This window comes from Cucurbita pepo, chromosome LG02 (genome assembly GCF_002806865.2).
Source record: "Cucurbita pepo subsp. pepo cultivar mu-cu-16 chromosome LG02, ASM280686v2, whole genome shotgun sequence".
Lineage (NCBI taxonomy): Eukaryota > Viridiplantae > Streptophyta > Magnoliopsida > Cucurbitales > Cucurbitaceae > Cucurbita > Cucurbita pepo.
This window is the reverse complement of record NC_036639.1, coordinates 10964066-10985714: the sequence shown is the minus strand read 5'-3', so window position 1 is coordinate 10985714 and position 21649 is coordinate 10964066. Positions and strand designations below refer to the sequence as shown.

The window sequence follows — 21649 nt, the reverse complement described above, 5'->3', positions numbered from 1 at the left end:
CGTGGCGGTGGGAATTGTGCTGCAGGCAGCAGAGCCAGATTTTACGGGGTTTTCCAAACACAACTGTACCGCACTACCACGATTTCCTCCCCTTATTATCTCTCTTTTTCTATTACCGTTTTGCCCCTCCATATCATAGTCAAACATTCATTATTACAAGGGTTAAATTGTAAATTCAACTTAAAGACTTCCTAAATTTTAAAATTATGATTAATTAAGTATAAATCTTAAAAAAAAAAAAAACAATACATGTATTATACTATTACCATGTTAGACGAACATGACTATCCACAATGGTATGATATTGTCCACTTTGAGCAGAAGTTCTCATGACTTTGCTTTGAGCTTCTCCAAAAAATCTCATATCAATAAAGAGTATTCCTCCAACAAAATTTTCATTTTTTTTTATTTTTACTTTAAAATATTTTATTACTCATTTAAATTTTTATAAATATATTCATGTTGGTTTTTATTATTAAAATTTATATTATATTTGACAAATATTCTTTTTTTTTTTCCTCTAAATAAATACCAAACATGATTGCACCAATGCCATGTATATAATTTAAAATTTAAATACAATAAAAATTAAGGAAAAGGAATTAGAATTAAATTTATTATTAGAGTTTACTAAATTTATTTATTTTTTAAAAAGACCTAGATTGCATTATTTATTAAAAGTCTTATCCACTCTATGTGTTTCTTTATGATGACAAGGCACCAGCTAGATGCTCTCGAGTCTTTTTCAAAATTTATTTATTTTTAATTAAAATAATCATAACTCTCCTTAAAAAAAAAATAAAAATAAAAATAATAAAAACTTTATTCTAACTCTACTCTTTTAAAAATTTCAATAATTTATTTAAACTTTAAAATATCTTTAAATTAAAAAAAAAAAAAAAAAACTATTACCCCAGTTAATTTTTAATAGAATTTCAAAACTAGCTTATTACAAATTTTAGAATACTTTTAAAACTTAAAAAAAAAAAAATCAAAAATATATTTATCCTTAGTTTAAAAATACACATTAAATTTCAAAATTAATATTAAAATATTTGAATATAATCTAAGAGGTGTCAATAAATAATTTTGGTAGCTAAGAGTTTTTTAAATTTTTGGTAAAAGAGTGTTAATTCTAATTTTAAAATATAATATTTTTTAACTTTTTAAAAAATTAAATGGTTTTTTAAATATTTTTTAATTAAAATACTAACTATTTTCATTCAAAATTAATGGTTTTACAATTTTGTTATTATTATTATTTTCATGCTTTATTTAGCTCCTTTTTCACATTTTGAATTTGTGCGAGTTAGTGCTTATAAATGATAGGAAAATCTTGTAACATTCCAATGGTTTTACAAGGGTAAATTGGTCATTTTCCACTACATCGATGTGTTTCTTTGATAAAATTTGTCTTCAATAATAAATACGGAACGATCATGAGAGCTTAATATTTATGTGTTCATAATTTGATGAAATTATTTTCATTTTAAAGGTATATAAAATAAAGTATGTATCTTTTGACTCGAGAATAATTTTTCAATCGGATCGTTTTTTTATATTTAAGAGTCTTTTTGTTATAAATTTTGTTTAGTAAAAAAAAAAATTATATTGATAAAAAAAATATAGGTAAGAAAATAATATATATTTAGTGTTTGAAGTGAAATGTTATCAAAATTTCACATGAATAAAATATTTTATTATGTTATTTAATTTTGTTTAATTATCAACCGTCGTTAAAATAAATTTTAGTAAATAAGTAATTTATTAACTTAATAATTGATTGTCAAAATAAATGAAATAATATTTAAAAATTATTATTGATTTATTATAATAATTTTGTAACCTAAGATGAATTAATTAATTAAATTGATTTTAAAAATAATATAAAATAAGATATGGAATGTTATAAAAAAATTTATATAAATAATATTTTTTAAAATTAGATAATTAATTAATGCTAATTAGTTTATTTTTATTAAGTTAAATTATTAAAATAATTTTATCGCCCGTTAATATTAATAATTTTTTAAACCATTTATTTATAAGAAGATTTAAAAGAAAAAACAATAAATATATATAATTAAAAAATATCCAATCCAAAATTTAAATTCTTCCCAATAGTAAAACAAACGTCCCTCGAGCCTTGAAGTCCTCATGAATTTTAAAAAACGTTAAATTGATTAATAATGAATTTAATACAAAATTAAAATTAAAGATTTATTAGGTCTTTTCTTTAAATATATTTTTTAAAATAACACAGGAATAGTCATGAGGGTTCATATGATCGGATAATCAGACCAATTCGAATTACCTAAACCAAACCTATAATGGTCGACTTGTTACATTGTTAACCGATGTTAATAATAAAAACAACTAAACAGCCTAATTCGACTAAAAAATATGTGATTGGGTCGGGTTGAACGGTGAACTGTGTTTGGATTGGGTGACCAACTTAACCAACTCGAAATTTTGAGTTGATCTAAAAAATTATACGACCCAATTCGTATATAGTTTCGTAAATTTAAAGTATATTATATTTTAGGTTATTTTGATTCAAACATATGTCACTAGCCGCCCCACTGGCCGCCCCCCCATGGCATTGAAGTGACCAATTTCTTGCCAAACAATTCTTAAATTATTGGTATTCTTTTGTTAACCCAAAACGACGTGCATACGTCTTTATCTCCTTATATTTTATGTCGTTTTAAGCGTTGACGAAATTTGAACGATATGTCGTTTTCATCGCCAAAGTTTCGGAGTAAAAGAAAAAAATCAAAACGACAATCGTGAACATCACGCTCCCACAACTCGAATGACTCTCAAAAACTGTAAATTGCAGAGGATTCTCACTCGCTTCGAGGCGCGTCAGACCTTTTCCCCGTTTTGCTTAGTTGGGCGGCAACGAAACGCAACAAAACGCAACAAAACGCAACGAAACGCAACGATCAAACCATTATATTCCTTTTTATTTTATATAATTTTCAAATTAAAGAAATGTTAGAAGCAGAAAGTTTTGGCCATCTCTACCAAATCTGTAAACTCTTTGTGATTTTATCCCTTTTGGATCAAACACAGAGATTCTTTCCATTTCGATCGCACTAAAATCGTTCAGGTATTTACTGATTTTGCTGTTTCGTTCTGTAATTTTCCTTTTACGAATTCGTCTGCTTCGTTTCCTGGAATGCGTCGCTGTTATTTCGTTTGGTTCTTTGTTGTTATGTTGGTCGATGTAATCGATTTTAGCCTAAGAAATCTTGTTTTTGTTCTTCCTTTTTCAGTTTTAGTAACACTAGTTTTCGATTGATTAATCCCATGGCGGAGGAGGAAGTGCCGATTTTAAGAACAGAGCATTCGCTTGATGTTTTGATTCCAGTAATTGCTAAGAAGAGGAATGTTTCTATTCCGAATCCCCTAGATGTAAACTGTTGTCGTTCTGGCTGTCCGTTTTCGAGATTAGAACATAGTAATCTAGAGTCATTAACACGATCGAAGTCCGCTATGAAGCTCGGTGGATTGATATTGTTCTATGTAATCGCTATCATTGTAGAGATTATTGGTGGCTTGAGAGCCAACAGTCTTTCTGTATTGACTGATGCAGCTCACTTGTTGAGTGATGTTGCTGGTTTCTCTGTTTCCCTCTTTGCTGTCTGGGTTTCAGGCTGGGCGGCCACACCACAACACTCATTTGGGTTTAATCGCCTTGAAGTTATCGGTGCCCTTGTGTCTGTGCAGCTCATATGGCTGATTTCTGGGTTCTTAATCTACGAGGCAGCCAATCGGATCCTCGGCCACAAGACAAAGGTTAATGGATTGCTCATGTTCGCCATTGCAGCTTTTGGCTTCCTCCTTAACTTAGTTATGGTCATGTGGCTTGGCCATAGCCATAGCCATAGCCATAGCCATAGCCATAGCCATAGCCATGGCCACTCTCATTCTTGTCATCATGATCACTTGGATCATGACACTGACCATGAGGAGGAGGGACATTCACACAGTTCAAGTTCGAACATAAATCTCCAAGGTGCTTATCTTCATCTCATCTCTGATATGATTCAATCTGTTGGTGTGATGGTTGCTGGAGCTGTTCTATGGCTTAAACCCAACTGGGTCGTGGTGGATTTAATCTGTACTCTTGTGTTTTCTGTTCTTGCTTTAGCTACTACTGTTCCCATGCTTAGACATATAGGTGGTATACTGATGGAAGGAACACCCAAGGAGATAAACATTGAGAGGCTAGAACATGATATCAAGAACATCAAAGGTGTTCTTGCTTTGCATGACTTGCATATTTGGTCAATAAGTGTCGGCAAAGTTGTGTTGTGTTGCCATGTTGTAGTTGAACATGGAGTTTGTGTTAGGGATACAATTTCTAGGATTAGGAACCTCTGTGAAAAGAGATACAATATAGTTCATACCACCATTCAAGTAGAGTAGATGAATGAAAGGATACAAAAATTGAGAGCATGTTACAAATTGTAGCGATTTATTATGATGGTTTTAAATTATTGAGATTAAATTCTATTTTTCTCGAAATGATAGTACCAAATTTATAATTTTAATCAATTAATTTTTCGTTTATTGATTATAGGTCATTCTACTATAGATTTAGAGTTGTAATCTTATATATGTAGGTTGATTTTTCATGATTTGTTCTAGCTAATGTTGTGTTAAAATTTTGTTTCATCCTTAAATATAGATGATTTTCTGGTAACACTTTTGTTTATAATCCAATTATAAAATAGGTCCCTCCCGAGAAAATGAGGATGAGACCACATTGTTGAAACTTAGAAAAATTAGGACTCACATACTAGAGTTTCATCTTTTGAAAATTATGTTTTCGGCTCAAAGAATGGTAGAGTGAGATCCTACGTTAGTTGGAGGGGGAACGAAACATTCCTTACGAGAGTGTGGAAATCTATTCCTAGTAGACCAGTTTTAGAAACTTGAGATTTCACATCGGTTGGAGAGGGGAACAAAACATTTCTTATAAGCACGTGGAAACCTCTCCCGAGATGTGTTTTAAAAACCTGAGATCCCACATTGGTTGGAGAGGAGAACGATACATTTCTTAGAAGGGTGTGGAAACCTCTTCCTACATGACACCTTTTAAAAACCGTGAGGCTGATGGTGATATGTAACAAGTCAAAACGTCTCGAGTAGATGCGTCTTAAAAACCATAGATCCCCCATCGAAACAAAACATTTCTTATAAGAGTGTGGAAACTTCTCGCTAGTTGGCACGTTTTAAAAATCGTGAGGACGACGACGATATGTAATAAGTCAAAATGGATAATATCTATTAGCAATGAGTTTGACTGTTCCAGATAGGCTTATTAGTGTAACTCCAAAATGACTCACTCATACAGATAATAAGATAAGCACTCGTAGATAAGAGTCCATCACACAGTTGGAATTAACACCGAGTTGTATATAATGATCCTATTAAATATTAATCTTCTCAATAAACAAATTTACAAAGAAAGATTAATCTAATCATTTGTAACCATTGCAAAGGGATCCATATTAATAGTGTTATCATGATAAATAACTCAATTTTATCTTTATATTATAGATCATTTAGATTATTTCTCAAGCACGTTCTTTTTGGATATCAAACACATACTGCTCAAGAGAATACTTTTAATGGATATTGCTTTTACTATCAACGTTTTGGTATCAATAGTCGTCTTCTATATCTTGATCTAGAAGTTTTGTGTTGCCTAATCGACTAGTGGTGGTAGCCGACCTGTCTTCTCTTATTGATGCCTCAACTACTAGTGGATTGGAGATGTAGAATTTTCATACTCAACACGCTCTCCCCTTCTATATGACTCAATTACAAGTGGACGAACTAACATGAAACGAAGAAACCACAGTGATATTAAAGAATTAAAAATTCGTTAAACTACAATTATTATTATTATTTTTATTTTTGTAAAATTTAAAAGTATTTATAAAATTTTATTGGATTTTTAATGATAATAAAATATTAAATTTTTTTTAGGATATAATTTAACGAAAATGTCAACAGAAAAAAGGAAGTAGAATCGAAAGCCTGTTTCTTCGTTTCCATAGTTCATTCAGAGAGAAGAGGAATTTCGATAGTTCAGAGCGAAATGAAGAAGGAAGATACTGTAAAATTGATCAGCGCCGAGGGTTTCGAGTTCGTGATTCACAAGGACGCTGCCATGGTTTCTCAGACGATTCGTAATATGCTCACTTCGCCAGGTCTCTCTCTCATTCTCATACCCTCTCGATCAATTCATTTTTGAGACTTACGATCTCGTTGTTGCTTATCTGTAAAGAAGAATGAATTTTGTGGAATCTTGGAACGATTGTTTTCTTTTGAAAATTTCTTGTTTAATTAGGGCTTTGTTTTACTATTTTAGTTTTCTTGTATAGGAAATTTTGCTGAATCGCAGCACAGAGAAGTGACTTTTCCTGAGATTAGCACTCCCATTCTCGAGAAGATTTGCCAATACTTTTACTGGCATCTTCAATTCGCCAGGTTTTCGTTTCTTTTCCCCGTCAAATTTTCTATAATTCTGATTAATCTGAGTGAATGTCTGGCAAATTAAGATGTTGGCACGTTCCATCGCTAATGTTTTGGATTTTAGGTTCTGGTAATTTTTCGTAAACTGATACTTTGTTGATTGTATTATTGAAAACGTATCTGTTCTTTCACTTTTATTTCTGGAATTGCTTGTTAACGAAGGACTGCATCCTCACCAATTTATTGAAAATAGAAACTATAGCGCAGGGCATCTAGTTCTGCCATTTGGACCGGCAGATTGATCTTGATGGTCTGAAAAATTATTTCCTTTTAGGGATTAAAGAAAAGTTTTCTGAGAAACCAGATAGTATGTATTATATGCATCACTGTTTGGTTCGGATCAACTTATCTCAACAATTTTCATGTTGCTGTTGTTATGTACTTTTTGTTGTCTGCGTAAGAGAGTTCTCGAAGGCAAACTCTTAAGTTAGATGAAGCAGTACAGATAGAGTTCTTACAAGTTAATTGGATTAGGAGCCAAATGTTTTGCACCTCATTGGGACAGTACATGGGTGTACATGAAGAAAGGTTAGACAGCTGATAATGTCAAGCCTCTAGATTAGATCTCACACGTCGTACCCGTTTAAAACATTATACTTAAACACATAAACAGAATCGAGTTAGAGTAGGCTTTTCTCTAACTTACCAGAGTATTTTTATGTCTTGTGGGTGTGTGAATGCTCATGAATTTTGGTAAATTTTGTTTGAAGTTTTGGATGGATAAGTGTGTAAACGTTTTGTTCATTGGTGGACATTACTCACCCTAGCTTTTTGCCAATATATGGGGATTGGGAATTCAACCAATTAAAGATAAATGTTGTTTGTAAATACTTATGTACACATACTTCTGATTCTCTTTGGTTCTTAATTTCATTCTCGCAACGAACATAAGTTTTTCCATTGTAAATTCGTACAACGACTAAATCTGTTGCCATGTTCATTGATTTCTTCCTTTTTGTCNTAATTTCATTCTCGCAACGAACATAAGTTTTTCCATTGTAAATTCGTACAACGACTAAATCTGTTGCCATGTTCATTGATTTCTTCCTTTTTGTCAGTGGGAAAGAGACCGAGTTCCCTATTGAACCTGAATTGACTCTCGAGTTGATGATGGCTGCCAACTATCTCCATACATGAATTATAAGCTCTGGGCACTCTTCCACAGTGACCCATTTGACATTGGAATCAGGTGGTAATTTATGTGATAGAAATAGATTTCCATGACTTGATTGTCGGTGAAGTTCATTACTTGGTACTTCCCTTTCGTTTAGGAGGGTTAATCTAACAGGAATACATACATTAATTAATGCATGATATTGTTGCTTCATTTCACTCGTTGGAACTCCATGTCATCTAATCCATGCCATTATTGTAGGCACAAATGTTGCGTTTTTGTGCTTGGAAGCTCCATTTTATTTCTAAATCAGAACGACTTTCTCCTCTTTTCTTCGTAGCAAAGGTAAACTCTCATCTACTCTTCTTATGGTCATTGGCTACTGAACATTTTTTCTATACTTAGTTTTATTGGAATGGAATGGCTTCTTTATCTTCTCTGTGCAAAAGGAATATATTATTCCTTGTGGATTTATATAGAAGAATCCTGAAGATACAAAGAGGGGAAGATAGTGTGTTCCTTATGGATTTGTATTTGTTAAAAGTGAATATTAAATGTGAATCAATAAGCTGAGTATTGCTTTTTAGGTGTGACTTTAATGTTGCACTGTTTGAGAATAATAGCTAGGTTAAATTATACCATATACACCTAAACTTTGGGCCCTTATTTCAATTTTGATACATTGAAGAACATTTTCATTAAAAGAAGATGGAAATTGAGGCTAATAGGTAAAAATTGAAAACATCGTTTATGTTATTTCAATTAACAGTTGATGTGTTAAAAGTAATTATATAAATGATCAAAGATGAAATAAAATTATAGTAACAATCTTAATTTCTTATATAGGTGGAAATCATATTATGTATGTCTTTTTTTTTACACCTTTGTTTTCTCGTCATTATTCATTTTTTTTTTTTTTTAAAGTTTAGGGATATAATTGAAACTTACTCTAGAGTATTATATGCGTTTTAACCTAATATTTAACTAGTTTTATTTTGTAAAAAAAAATTGTTAGCGTTAGTTCTAAGAAACATGGGTTTTTCGTGTTTAGAGGGAACGAAAACGTAACTAAATTTTTGTAATGTTATGAATGTCGAGAAAGGAAAAACAAATCTGTATTTGATTACCATCTCTTTTCATCATTTCTGTACTATTAGTTTCATTTTTTTTTAAAAATTAAATTTTTAGTCATATTTCCAAAATAAAAAGTTTATTTTTTCAAATTTGAAAAAATGTGGATAATAAAACATGGAAAGATTAAAGGGTTTGAAGTTTTCTTTTTATTTTGTTTTTTCTAAAACTTAATTTTATCACATTAAAATAAGAATTTGAGGGCAAAAACGTTAAAATTTGAATTTGAATTTGATATAATTTTATCAAATTGAAGCTTAAACCTAGAACAATAATTTCACCCATAGAGTGGTTAAAAATAATTTCTCGAAATATATTTTCCATATAAAACTGATAGAGTTTCAGTGAAAAGCATGATTTTTGTTGATTTTTGTTGGTGAAAATATAATTTCACCCATAGATTTTAAACATATTCGTTGATTTTAGGTTGTTGGCGTAAGTTTGTGAAAACCATGATTTTTTTTTTCTTTTTTGTTGAAATTAATGGATAATGAGAGAATTATATATTTCTTATTGTTAAAATTAGTTTCTAGATTTAATGGATTTTTAATATAATAACTTTAGAGTCTATGCAATCTTTCTTAAAATTTAATAATTGTAGGGTTGAATCATCGACTTTTGAAATGATAATTAGTGTCTTATCTATTGAAATATACTTCAATTGACATTTTTCAAGTGCTTTTTGCTACGATGTGAGAACAATACATCTTATTAAAACCTTGATATATCATAAGCACGGAATTGAAGTTGAAATTACTTTTATGCCCCTCTCAAATATTGCATAGTTTTCCCTACCTCTACTACTAAAATTTAATAACCAATGGTAAGTTAATGACCAATTGACCCATAATTTTTTTAACTTTTGCACATCAAAATTTAATAACAAGATTATTATTATTATTTGGAAAAATTTTAGAAGATTTTTAGAAGGTATCATGTGTCGTTAATCGGTAAAATTTACGAGGTTTTCATAAATTAAACCAACCAAATATAAATTGTAAGCTCCTGAATTCAAATAAATCTAAATGGTATGGTATGCAAATCCCAGAATTCATAGAGATTACTGTTACTTTTAAATAATATTTGTTAACAAATAAACATTTTTCACCATTAAAAATGCGTAATATTAATAATTATACTAATTTTTATCAATTACTAGAGTTTGCTTATAATGACCAATAGCGTGGGCGTGCCGGAGTGGTTATCGGGCATGACTAGAAATCATGTGGGCTCTGCCCGCGCAGGTTCGAATCCTGCCGCTCACGTTTTTTATTTTGTGCGCGCGCCAAATTCTGAAATTATTCCATAGATATTCATCGATCATCACCAATTTCTTAAAACCCACAAATCAAACATGATTTTTACTCTCATTCATTTGATCGATTTGTCTCATCCTTCCATTTCCTTTGCTTCGTTGTCGTCTGGGTTTTCGCCTTCACAAACAGAGACTTGAAGTTGAAATTGAAGCGATTTCATTCAAACCTTCCATGATTTCCCGGAAGAAAATGCGCCCATCTTCAGGTAAAACCGTGTTCGATTGATCGATTAATGGTTGATATTAATGCACTCCACTTTTTCAATTTTCCTTTTGGTTCTTCTTTGCTTAGTTTTTGTAATACTATTTCGCATCGATTGCAAGAGAGTGGTCGTCGAGTGGCTTCACGTCTCTCTCACAATTATGATTGATAACTCTTTTCATTTTAATATTCGACGTCGCAGTCTTTTCGCAATGTAATGATGAAAGAAACGACCAAGGAAACCCCCCATCCCACTTTCCCTGGCTCTCAGTTCATTTCCCTTATCCAAATCGAACTGTTTTTTTTATCATTTCTTCAATAATGAGCTGGTTTGTTCTTATGATAGGGGTTTGAGCGAATCTTCCTTGTTTTCTTCATGTTCTGCTCTTGAGACCACTTTTTTCTTTAACTTGGTTCTGTAATGGAATATGTCAGAGCTCTTGAAATCATTTGTCTCTCAGATCAGATAGTTGATGGCATCGGAATCAACAAGGATATTGAAAATTTGGGAGTTGAAGAGTCGATTTCTTCTATTTTTTACATTGAAAATGGCATATTCTTTACCTTGTCTTATCATCTGTTATATACATGTGGGATTGAAACCCATTTGAGTTTTCTTTATTTTCTTTATTGTTTTTCCCTTTCCTTATCTCACAAATCCAAATTAACTGAAATTTTATCTTTATAACATCGTCAATATTATATCGATGGTGTTTTTAAAGTATACCAAATCAATATTGCAGCAACATCGTAGAATCATGTACCATTCACTCAATAGAAAATTATGAAAATTCTTGTATGTAATATTATGTAGTATTAAGGGTTCTCTCGATTATTGGCTTCGGGCTAAACAAGGGAAGTTGAATGTGAATCCAACTTATTGGTTTATAATAATTGAGGAAGGAGATTCTCATCATCCCCAAATTTAATTAAATTTTGACGTGGAATCCAGAAAAGCACTCTCAGGGGTTGCCATTGGTTGTGTGGGGAGGAAGAGATCCTGAGTAAGATAATATAGTGCTTGTGAAGCTTGCATTATCCATTAAGCCACACATGGCACGAATGAGGAAATTTCCAAAAGAAAATTCCCAAAATAAGATCCTTGTTAGACTAACAGGAAGGAGAGGCTTCTCTTTCTTTCTTTTGTCTATTCTATTCTTCTTTTTCCAACCAGTGATGATGGCACATGGATGACATAGCAGTAGCCTTTGCCTTCTTATAAATAATGTGTTGAGGAGTCAATTTTGATATGTCTCTTCCTTAGCAGTAGCTCAATTAGGAGGTCTTTATAAGCATAGTTCTCTTGCTTTCATTCTCACTCTGCTGATTTCTTTCAATAGGGTGTGGGAGAATCTCAGGGTAATTTTGTTTGGTTAGAAGGAAAGGTTGAGAGAAAAATGGAGGGAAAGCCTAATGGATATCAAACCTCCTCTTTTGTTGCCGATCTTTTCGATGTCGAGGAGTCGCCATTGTCATCAGCATCAGGAGTTCTTGCAGCAATGTTTCCTTCTCCACAGAAGGTAATGCTGCTCTTTTTTAACTGCTCCTTGCTACATAGAACTTTGTTTCTCCTTTTCAAATAGGTTTAGATTTTGTCACAGAATTCCTAATGATAATGAAGATAAATACATGTAAACGAGACATTACATGGTGAGGATTTGGAAGTTTTGTTGCATAATGTTAGACGGATGCTCATTGAAAATCAGCATTTTATGAAGTTCTATTGCACAAGCGCCCCATGCTATTTGCTTATTAGAAAGGATATATTTTTCTCCTGAATTGATAAGAGGCTAAAATGATTATTTATTTCAAATTCAAAGACAAAATTGAAAGTTCAAACTACAGGGAGGAACCAACACGAAGACTAGAATAAAATTTAAACATATGATTCCTTACATTTCATACTCTTCCTTATTTATTTTACTTTTACATTGTTTGAAAAGAAAAAGTGCTTGTATGGATTTGGATGTGGTTCATGTGAGATCCCTTATCAATTGGGGAGGAGAACAAAACATTCTTTATAAGAGTGTAAAAACTTCTCCCTAACAGATGCATTTTAGAAACCTTGAGGGGAAGCTCATAGAGAACAATATCTGCTAGTGGTGGGCTTGGGCTGTTACAAATGGTATTAGAGCCAGACACTAGGCGATGTGCTTGCGAGGAGGTTGAGCCCTGAAGTGGGGTGGACACGAGGCGGTATGCCAGCAAGGACGCTGGGTCCTAATTGGGGGTAGATTGAGGGGTCCCACATTGATTGGAGGAAGGAACGAGTGCTAGCGAGGACGCTGGACCCCAAAAGGGGGTGGATTATGAGATCCCACATCGATTAGGGAGGAGAACGAAACATTCTTTATAAGAGTGTGGAAACCTCTCTCTAGTAGACGCATTTTAATAATCGTGAGGGGGGTGGACTGAGGGGTCCCACATCGATTGGAGGAAGGAACGAGTGCCAACGAGGACGCTGGACCCCGAAAGTGGGTGGATTATGAGATCCCATATCGGTTAGGAAGGAGAACGAAACATTCTTTATAAGGGTGTGAAACCTCTCCCTAGTAGACGCGTTTTAATAATTTTGAGGGGAAGCCTGAAAGGGAAAGTCCAAAGAGGACAATATCTACTAACAATGTGCTTGGACCATTGTTCAGAAGTCATAAAGCCAGTGTGCATGTATCATTTTTATAACACTGTTATTTTTCTAATTTTCAGGTGGGAAGCAGGACTTCTAGCTCTGAGGATTGGCTAAAACAGACCAACGGGAATCAACCACGCCACACCAAGCAAGGAAATTCAGGTGTGTGAATTGAAATATCAATCCTGTTAAAATTGATGGGCAGAAGGGTATGATATGCAAATTCACGAACCACAGGAACTTCCAGAGTATAATTTGTAACGATTTCTAATAATTAAAAAGATAAGAGCAAAAAGGGCTAGAAAGGAAAACCAAAGAAGTGTAATTCGTTCCCACGAAACAAGAAATCAAGTTATGCCTAACAAAAACCAGATCTGATAATTTCAAGGAGGGAGCTTGGAGCCTTGTCATCTGAGTTCATCTCTATACTATGGAGGACAAGATGGATATTCCGAGGCCCCATCAGCTGGACCATCCCCACCCCCACCGTCCCCTGTGAGTATACTTTGTTGATCAATTTGGATCATTCCCAATGATTTGAGCTGTGCTGTGACTTTTATTTGACTGATCAGAAAGAGAAAGTAAAACTGAGTGTTCTTCTGTTGTTGCCAATTCATTGATGACCCAGTTGAAGAAAAGTGGGGGAGAGGATGATCCAAATGGAAACAACTCTCAACCTGCTTCTAGGGGAAACTGGTGGCAAGGTAATAATGTAATGGCTGAAGTTCTAGAAATCTGTTAACTGATCCATTTTAGTCTCTGATTTCAAATACTTTTTGTAGGTTCCCTTTATTATTAGGACCTCTGCCTTGCCTTGGCGGCACATGAATCCCCACCTATTTTCTAAGGTATGTTTATGTCGTCGTATGCTGTCCTGTTGTCTGCGTAAGGTGCATATTTTGAAGCCTTTTTGTTAGTTACAATAGCATATGTGGACCCATTTTTCCTTTTGGGCTTCCCCTCAAGATTTTTAAAACGCGTCTGCTAGGGAGAGGTTTTCACAAACCTTATAAAAAATGCTTCGTTCTCCTCCCCAACCGATGTGGGACCTCACAATCCACTCCTCTTCAGGGTTCAGCGTCCTCGCTGGCACTCATTCCCTTCTCTAATCAATGTGGGACCATCCAATCCACTCCCTTTGGAGCCCAGCGTCCTTGCTAGCAAGCAGCCTCTTGTCCATCCCCTTTGGAGCTCAGTCTCCTCGCTGGCACATCGCCTGGTGTCTAGCTCTATACCATTTGTAACAGCCCGGACCCACCGCTAGTTGATATTGTCTTCTTTGGGCTTTCCCTTTCGAGCTTCCCCTCAAGGTTTTTAAAATGCGTCTGTTAGGGAGAAGTTCCACACCCTTATAAAGAATATTTCGTTCTCCTCCCAACCGATGTGGGGTCTCACACAACTTATCATTTAATTGCTTTCCTACCTTTCAATTCTTGAAACCTTACCAAAAATGTATCATATCATTTCTTAGAACTTGATGGCATGATTAACTGTTTCAGTTCTTTATTTTTATAGAATTACTTTCAAGTAAAACTTTCATCCATCTAGTTTTAGTAATCTCGATACCATCAGTTCATTGGTTTGGTTGGTTCGAGTTGAGATAACATCACAAGTTAAATATCCTTACTAATGCAACATGGTGGCTTGAGGGTTGAAGGAGCGATGTGGGCTGGGATAGTTTATATATCCTACATGAACTGTGGTTTCGGTCGGTTTGAGCGGTTTTTTCGGGTTTAATTTTGAGGACATTTTGTATTTGTGGAAAAAGAAGGCTTCCCACCTCAAAATGCCTATGCTTTTTCTTTTTTCTGGGTGCAGGAATTCATGAAGCAGCATAGCAGATGGATTTGCATTACACTGTTACTTTTAGTTTGAAAATGGTGTGAGTTTTCTGTATTCCCTTTTCTCAAATTCCTAGTTTATATATATAAAGCATTGCTGTTTCTTACATACTCTACATAAAATGGTTCTTCCTAATAATGAATGATATCTATGGATGATTGCAAATTAAGCTCTTCCACTAGAAATGTGAACACAGCCATTCCTAATCGCACCACTTTCTTAAAAGATTGTAAATGAGTGTCTTGCGCCTCAACCCACCCAAGTGAAAGCAATGTGAATGAAAAGCACCAAACTAACCAAACTTGGCTCAGCATGCACTGTGTCACAATTGCACTTTTCTTGGCAGCGGATTTTTGCGATTGTGTGGCACTCACTCCCAACACTAAGTGAATCGAGCTAATGACCAGGTAACAAATGTTCAAGCCTCTAACTCTGTTTTGAGAAGAAGATTTAGAAAACGGGGTGGAGAGATTTTTGAAAGCAAGATTGAAAATAACATTATATGACAAACAGAATTTCCTATAGTATATTTTGAGGTGATTTAGATTTGGTATGCCTAAACGTGATTTTGCCGAATGGTCATACAAAATCTAGGTACGAGAAGTTTATAATTGGTCGCGTGGATGATTGGTCACATCCCCTATAATATATTTTGGGACATTTCAGGTCTATCAGGTGTAGACGTGATTATGTCGAAACGACATATACTTCGAAAATATAATAATGAAACTATATATCATGAAAGCAGTAAATAAAGTGATACAAGACAAGGGTTTTGACATGCAATAAGCATGCGGTCATAGACAACACGTCTTGAACAAACATGACCGTGATGCACTGCCTTTAACCGCCACTGCTCCCTTGTCCTGAACAAACATGACCGTGATGCACTGCCTTTAACCGCCACCGCCCCCACCCGAGAAGAGGAAGCAGCTGAAGGAGTGGAGGTGGTGGGGTCAGTGTTGTTGCTTAAATGAATAAAAAGGAGAGGCGTCTGGGAAAGAAACATGTCGGAAGCCACTCATATTTTAACTTAAGATAAGAATTCCAAAAAAAGATTAAGATCCAAAAGTTGGAATAACATGTTATTTGTTTCCTTTCTTCAACATGATTATCACTAATACACCAAATCTTCACATAAAACATTTGTTTTGACTAATGACTTGGATTCCATACTCATATTCCCTCACTTTTTATTTTAAGTTTTATTTATTTATTTATTTATTTATTTTCACATTATTCGAACACATTTCGTGCATCACAAACAAATTCAAACAGTATTTCGAGTTTATATCTAGTGGTTATAAGAGACATTAAAAAAATGAAATAAAATGATAATAATAATAAATAAATAAACTCATTTTTAGTGAATATTTGCTTTTATTTATATTTTCTTTTACCAATTTAAATCTCTTTTATCATAATTTCTAATAATAATAATAATAAATCAATTCTCAAATATCGAAAAGAAATAATAAAAAAATAAAAAAAATAGATTTAACTTCTGGTTTAAGTAATGTAAAATTCTCTCTTTTTAGAAATTGGAATTATTAGCCATTAATTAAAAGTGTCCCATAATCTAATTCACATCCAAGAATCCATTTCCAAGTCAAAAGTGGCCGACTTAATTAATCATAGCTTTTTAAAAAATAAAATAAAATAACTTTATTTATATTTTTAAATTTATAACGATTTAATATCTCAATTATTTAAATTTTGTGATAAATTAGTCTGTCATAAAAGAAATATTATTAAAATTTAAAATGTTTTTATAAACCCCAGATGGGTTACGTGATTTATAAAATTTATTTAAAATTTTAAAATTCTAAAATTTAAATTTTCATCAACAAATTTAGTTTTTATATTGCAAATTTAAAAGGTTAAAAATCTTATTAAAGGCATTAAAATTTTAAGGACCAATTAGATATTTTTAAAATTAACGAGCAAATTAAACCATTAAAATGACGTCTAAATATTTAAATTTTAGACATAAATTTAAAATTTGAATTTGCTCTATATTTTAACACAAAAGTAATTATTTCTATTTAAATTTTCCTTTTTTGAGGGAAAAAAAAACTTAAAATTTAATTTTATAAAAATGGAATAACATTCTTTGTACAATAATGGAGTTTGGCAAACGTATTGGTAGTTAGCAATAGTTAGAATTGCAACCAGAAAGGTTGACTCTTAAATTATATTTTAGACAAATGTTATTATTAATTTCTTTATTTTATAATAATAATAAAATAAAAAAAGATTCCTTAATTATGTAATAATGTACCAAAAAAAAGTAGCTAAAAGTAGCTAAAAATCTATAATATTTAAAATTATGGCTTTCCTCAATATACCGCCTCGATCATAAGTCTAGTACCAATAGATTAGTTTGTCAGCGATTCTATTAACCTATCGTCGATAGACTGATATCAATTTACCAATGAATATATATCTAAAGTCAACCATAATTGATGATAAACTTCAATACGTGCTAGTTTATACCCTTATTCTCCGACTTTATATATATGTAATATTGACTGAGGATTGATTTTAATAACTATAATTTCAAATTATTAAAAAATAATTATTATTATTATAATAATTATAATAATTAGGATTATGCTTAGTATTATTGTCAGTTACACCATATTTATCTTAGTCAAATCTACACTTAATAATACACAAATTTCAATGAGATTACTTATTTTGAACACTGACCGAAACCCCACGGCTGTGCTCCGGCGAACGGACCACCACTGTAACCGTAAAAATATTTCATTGGAGTGTTTCATAAAATACTCTGATCTCTCTGTTTATTGGTCGGTCCCTCCACTTGTTCCTACTCTATAAAGTCCAGACTTACGGCGCATAAATTTCCAATTCTGTCGCTCTTTCTTATTGTCTCTGTATCAGCACCAAGGTGCGGCCATGGCGGTCGACCCAGAAGCCGGAGAGTTCAAGTTTTACACTCAGTTTCAGACAGAGCGTGGAGATAATAAGCAGAGCCCCTTTGAAGGAGACAATTGGTCGAGCTATTTCTCGCCTGTGGAGTCTGAGATTGGTTCCTTTGAAATTGAGAGCGATAAAGATGATGGTGACGGCGGCGACGAGGATTACACGGCGGAATTGAGTCGTCGGATGGCTCAATTCATGCTTCAAGATGATGATAACTCTTCAACTGCAAGATTTCAATCAGAGATTCAGAATAAGGTATTGAATTTATATAAACGTGGAAGGTTTCAAGGGGGGTTTGTGAAATTCTCTGTTTTTTGATTTTGTGGGCTTGTTCTGTTTCTTGTATATAGTCATGGGGTTTGTCTGGTTCGCCTATTTCAACGCTGTGGTCACCTTTAGGCTCGAGCAATGGAAGCAGCTATGGCAGCCCAGAAGGGCCTTCGAAGGAGCCGTCGCCGCCAACCACACCGATGGTTGCAGAGCGGCGGGGACTCGACATATCACAGAACGTTTTCACCAAATTGGAGAAGATGAAAAAGGTTAGCACAAATGGTAAATCAATCCAAACAAGGCCCCAAGATGAAGAAAATGGATCCTCTTCTTCCTCCAAAGACCAAACAAGAGCCCTCAAAGTGAGATGAGATTCAAATCCCACAAAACTTGTCCTTCACAAATCTCTTTTACTCTCTTTTTTTGCTGATTCAAGCTCAACCCTGTTTATAGAATCAGAGGCGGAAGCAGAACCAGCAGTTCATGAAGCAAAAAGGTTCAGCCGCCATAATGGGCAAGCAAGCTCAAGGAAGCTCATCACAAGGCAATTCAGGGGGGAAACCAGGAGGGTTATCAGGGACTGGTGTTTTCTTGCCCCGCCATGTGAACTACAACCGCTCAGCCCCATCTCCTCAGCCACCACAGCCGCCGAAGAAAACAAGTAAACTCCATTTTCATTCGATAGCTAGCTAATTTTTACATCGTTTTCTAAGTGGGTTAATTAGCTAACACCATTAGTTGAGACTTTCCCATCAATGAATTGCCATTCCAACCATTCCTCGTGAGGCATCTTGGACTCTTCCTCATACCCCTGTTTCTCCTGATTCATAGAGATTCCGTGCCCTTCCAAACACCCTCTGAATCTATCAAATCTTTAACCATTCACGGTTGGTCCAATCAAATTTGTCCGCTTCTTTGGTGGAATCTCCATCCATCTCCTTAAAACCAGACCAGTTTGTGGTCAAAAGGAGCTGAATGAAAACGACACCCGTCTGAATCTTAAACAACTTGCATAGCCCACTACGGTCTAATTCTTTAATGGGTAGATAGATATGCGTGTCTTCCTCTACAAGCAAAAAAACACTAACGAATTTACCATTTCCTACCTTTCCCCATGTCAGGCTCCTCCACTGTTCTCATACCCGTGAGAGTCTTACAAGCCTTACAACTTCACTACAACAGAATGGACGACGAGACAAGACAAAAAATCACAGGCTTCACAGCACTTAGAGGTAATTTTTCAATTTCGATCACAAAATTCTCTCTATGGCATTTTCACAAACAGTTAGTGTGCATTCCACAAATATTTCGCAATTCCCCCTCTTTTGTCTCAATTCGATCTGGGTGATTCTCTTTTTCATCTAACAACAGATTCCTATGTGCTAATATGAACAGGAGCAGCAGCGGGTGTAAGAATAGCTACACAAACCGTTAAGAAAAGCCATCCGGTAGCGGCGGCGGCAGCAGCAGAAGCAGCAACAAGCCAAACCGACATAGACCTTCCGCAAGAATGGACATATTAATTGCTTTAAACAACTGGCGAGGGGCCATTTCGTCTCTGGAGCACAAATCTGAATCTTTTTGGCAGTTTTCTAGAGAACATGCAGCTGATGTTTATGGAATGGTAATAAATGCCCCAAATGGACGGAGAAGAAGACGAAATGAAATTACGAGTGGTGAAACGCCGTCGTTTTCTTTACTGTCTCAGGGGCAAAAACGTAAATAATGTTTGGCAGAAATGGGATTTACTTGGATGAAATCCTTTTGTAATAATTCAGAAGGAAGGTTGTTCCTCTTCAATAATTTTTTAAATAATTAAATTATTTTTGTTTGGGTCTATAAATTACATAAAAATAAAAAAAAAATTCCATAATTTAATTAAGTTCAAATTTTAGGATGTATATAATAAATATATTACCATAAAATTATGATCGAGAAGCGCTCTTCGGAGATAGTTTGACTTTTGGTCCCTTTGACTCGTTCGAGATCATTGAGATTTATAAAGAGATTGACTTTAAAAAGCGTTACAATAAATCAAGAATTAACTTTTGAACTTTTAACTTAAACTTCGACGTTATTCGTTGGTCATTAACTCATATTTGATTCGAACTAGTCATGATTCTGAGGTCTAAATTGAAATTTGTACTAACAAAAAGGCTAAAGTTGAAAACAATGTGACAAAAAACGTCATTATTATCTAAATAAAGAAAAGAATTTGTCTTTTTCACAACTTGAAATTTGAATTAATAGGGAAAGTGAAATCTCGTGATATATACTTGAGATTACGTGTATATATTATATATAATATCTTATGTATATATTATTAAATATAAAATATATAATATAATGTTAAACATCAGAGGGAGTGAGGTCAGGGACGAGGGACGAGAACGAAGAATATAATTCTTGTTCTTGATTGTGTTTAGCTAATCACGAGTAGTTAACTCAGTCAATTAAAATCTCTCGTTGTGAGATTCCACATTGATTGAGGAGGAATACGAAACCCCCTTTGGTGTGGAAACTTCTCCCTAGCAAACTCATTTTAAAAACTTTGAGAGTAAACCGGAAAGAGAAAGCCCAAAATGTACAATATTTGTTAGCGGTGGGCTTGAGTTATTATAAATGGTATTAGAGTCAAACACTGGACGATGGCCAACGAGTAGGCTATTTTACGAAGGGGGTAGACACGAGACAGTGTGCCAACAAGGACACTAGGCCAGAAGGGAGTGGATTTGGTGGGGGTCCCACATCGATTGGAAACAGGGAGGAGTGTCAGCGAGGAAGCAGGGCTCTGAACGGGGTAGATTGTGAGATCCCACGTCGGTTGGCGAGGAAAACGAAATACGTTTTATAAGGGAGTGGAAATCTCTCCCTAGCAGACGCGTTTTAAAACCCTTGAGACTAAGCCCGAAAGGGAAAACGTAAGGAAAACAATATCTGCTAGTTGTGAGCTTAGGCCGTTACAGACGTTCCTACCTCTTGAAGCAAAAGACAAAGTTATCGAGATCGAGCATCATGACTGCAAAAGAAGAGTCTAGTTTTTGCGTATTTTAAATTCATATCCTCTACTTCAACATAATCTTGTTGAGATCTTGTTCAGATCATTGGGCCAACAAAATCTGTCATCTTCTTCAACTCTATGAGTCAGCTGTAAAGAAAAAGACAATATAGACAAGACAAGACAAGAAAAGCCACACTAATCAGCCCCATCTCCTCAGCCACCACAGCCGCCGAAGAAAACAAGTAAACTCCATTTTCATTCGATAGCTAGCTAATTTTTACATCGTTTTCTAAGTGGGTTAATTAGCTAACACCATTAGTTGAGACTTTCCCATCAATGAATTGCCATTCCAACCATTCCTCGTGAGGCATCTTGGACTCTTCCTCATACCCCTGTTTCTCCTGATTCATAGAGATTCCGTGCCCTTCCAAACACCCTCTGAATCTATCAAATCTTTAACCATTCACGGTTGGTCCAATCAAATTTGTCCGCTTCTTTGGTGGAATCTCCATCCATCTCCTTAAAACCAGACCAGTTTGTGGTCAAAAGGAGCTGAATGAAAACGACACCCGTCTGAATCTTAAACAACTTGCATAGCCCACTACGGTCTAATTCTTTAATGGGTAGATAGATATGCGTGT

General features: G+C 34.2%; 4 protein-coding genes and 1 non-coding gene across 11 annotated transcripts; all 5 read left to right on the top strand.

The window, feature by feature from the left end:
* Positions 1–2943: 2943 nt before the first annotated feature.
* LOC111787337 (metal tolerance protein B-like) lies at positions 2944–4506 on the top strand. Its single transcript, XM_023667364.1, has 2 exons — positions 2944–3115; positions 3282–4506. Exon 2 carries the CDS (start codon positions 3316–3318, stop codon positions 4435–4437), a length of 1122 nt encoding a protein of 373 aa, XP_023523132.1. The 5' UTR covers positions 2944–3115; positions 3282–3315; the 3' UTR covers positions 4438–4506.
* Positions 4507–6027: 1521 nt separating this feature from the next.
* LOC111787459 (elongin-C-like) lies at positions 6028–8332 on the top strand. 2 transcript variants are annotated; one of them, XM_023667428.1, is made up of 5 exons: positions 6028–6230; positions 6405–6510; positions 7614–7744; positions 7931–8073; positions 8110–8332. In XM_023667428.1, exons 1-3 carry the CDS (start codon positions 6119–6121, stop codon positions 7690–7692), a joined length of 297 nt encoding a protein of 98 aa, XP_023523196.1. In that variant the 5' UTR covers positions 6028–6118; the 3' UTR covers positions 7693–7744; positions 7931–8073; positions 8110–8332. The 2 variants fall into 2 exon arrangements, with proteins under 2 accessions (XP_023523196.1, XP_023523194.1); XM_023667426.1 differs by having other exon boundaries at positions 7931–8332.
* A 1651-nt stretch (positions 8333–9983) lies between these two features.
* TRNAS-AGA lies at positions 9984–10065 on the top strand. Its single transcript has one exon. It is a non-coding gene; the product is annotated as a tRNA-Ser (tRNA).
* Positions 10066–10155: 90 nt separating this feature from the next.
* LOC111787454 lies at positions 10156–15635 on the top strand. 5 transcript variants are annotated; one of them, XM_023667422.1, is made up of 7 exons: positions 10156–10321; positions 11658–11837; positions 13024–13108; positions 13335–13441; positions 13575–13650; positions 13729–13794; positions 14765–14953. In XM_023667422.1, the coding sequence occupies exons 2-6, from the start codon at positions 11715–11717 to the stop codon at positions 13743–13745; spliced, it is 408 nt and encodes a 135-aa protein (XP_023523190.1). In that variant the 5' UTR covers positions 10156–10321; positions 11658–11714; the 3' UTR covers positions 13746–13794; positions 14765–14953. The 5 variants fall into 5 exon arrangements, 2 of the variants coding, with proteins under 2 accessions (XP_023523190.1, XP_023523189.1); XR_002813980.1 differs by lacking the exon at positions 10156–10321 and adding an exon at positions 15135–15635 and having other exon boundaries at positions 10544–11837; positions 14765–14828; XR_002813982.1 differs by lacking the exon at positions 10156–10321 and having other exon boundaries at positions 10378–11837; positions 13319–13441.
* Positions 15636–17402: 1767 nt separating this feature from the next.
* LOC111787388 lies at positions 17403–19834 on the top strand. Of its 2 annotated transcripts, XM_023667373.1 has the most exons (5): positions 17408–17992; positions 18088–18369; positions 18461–18668; positions 19129–19239; positions 19403–19834. In XM_023667373.1, exons 1-5 carry the CDS (start codon positions 17711–17713, stop codon positions 19528–19530), a joined length of 1011 nt encoding a protein of 336 aa, XP_023523141.1. In that variant the 5' UTR covers positions 17408–17710; the 3' UTR covers positions 19531–19834. The 2 variants fall into 2 exon arrangements, with proteins under 2 accessions (XP_023523142.1, XP_023523141.1); XM_023667374.1 differs by lacking the exon at positions 19129–19239 and having other exon boundaries at positions 17403–17992.
* The last annotated feature ends 1815 nt before the right edge of the window (positions 19835–21649 follow it).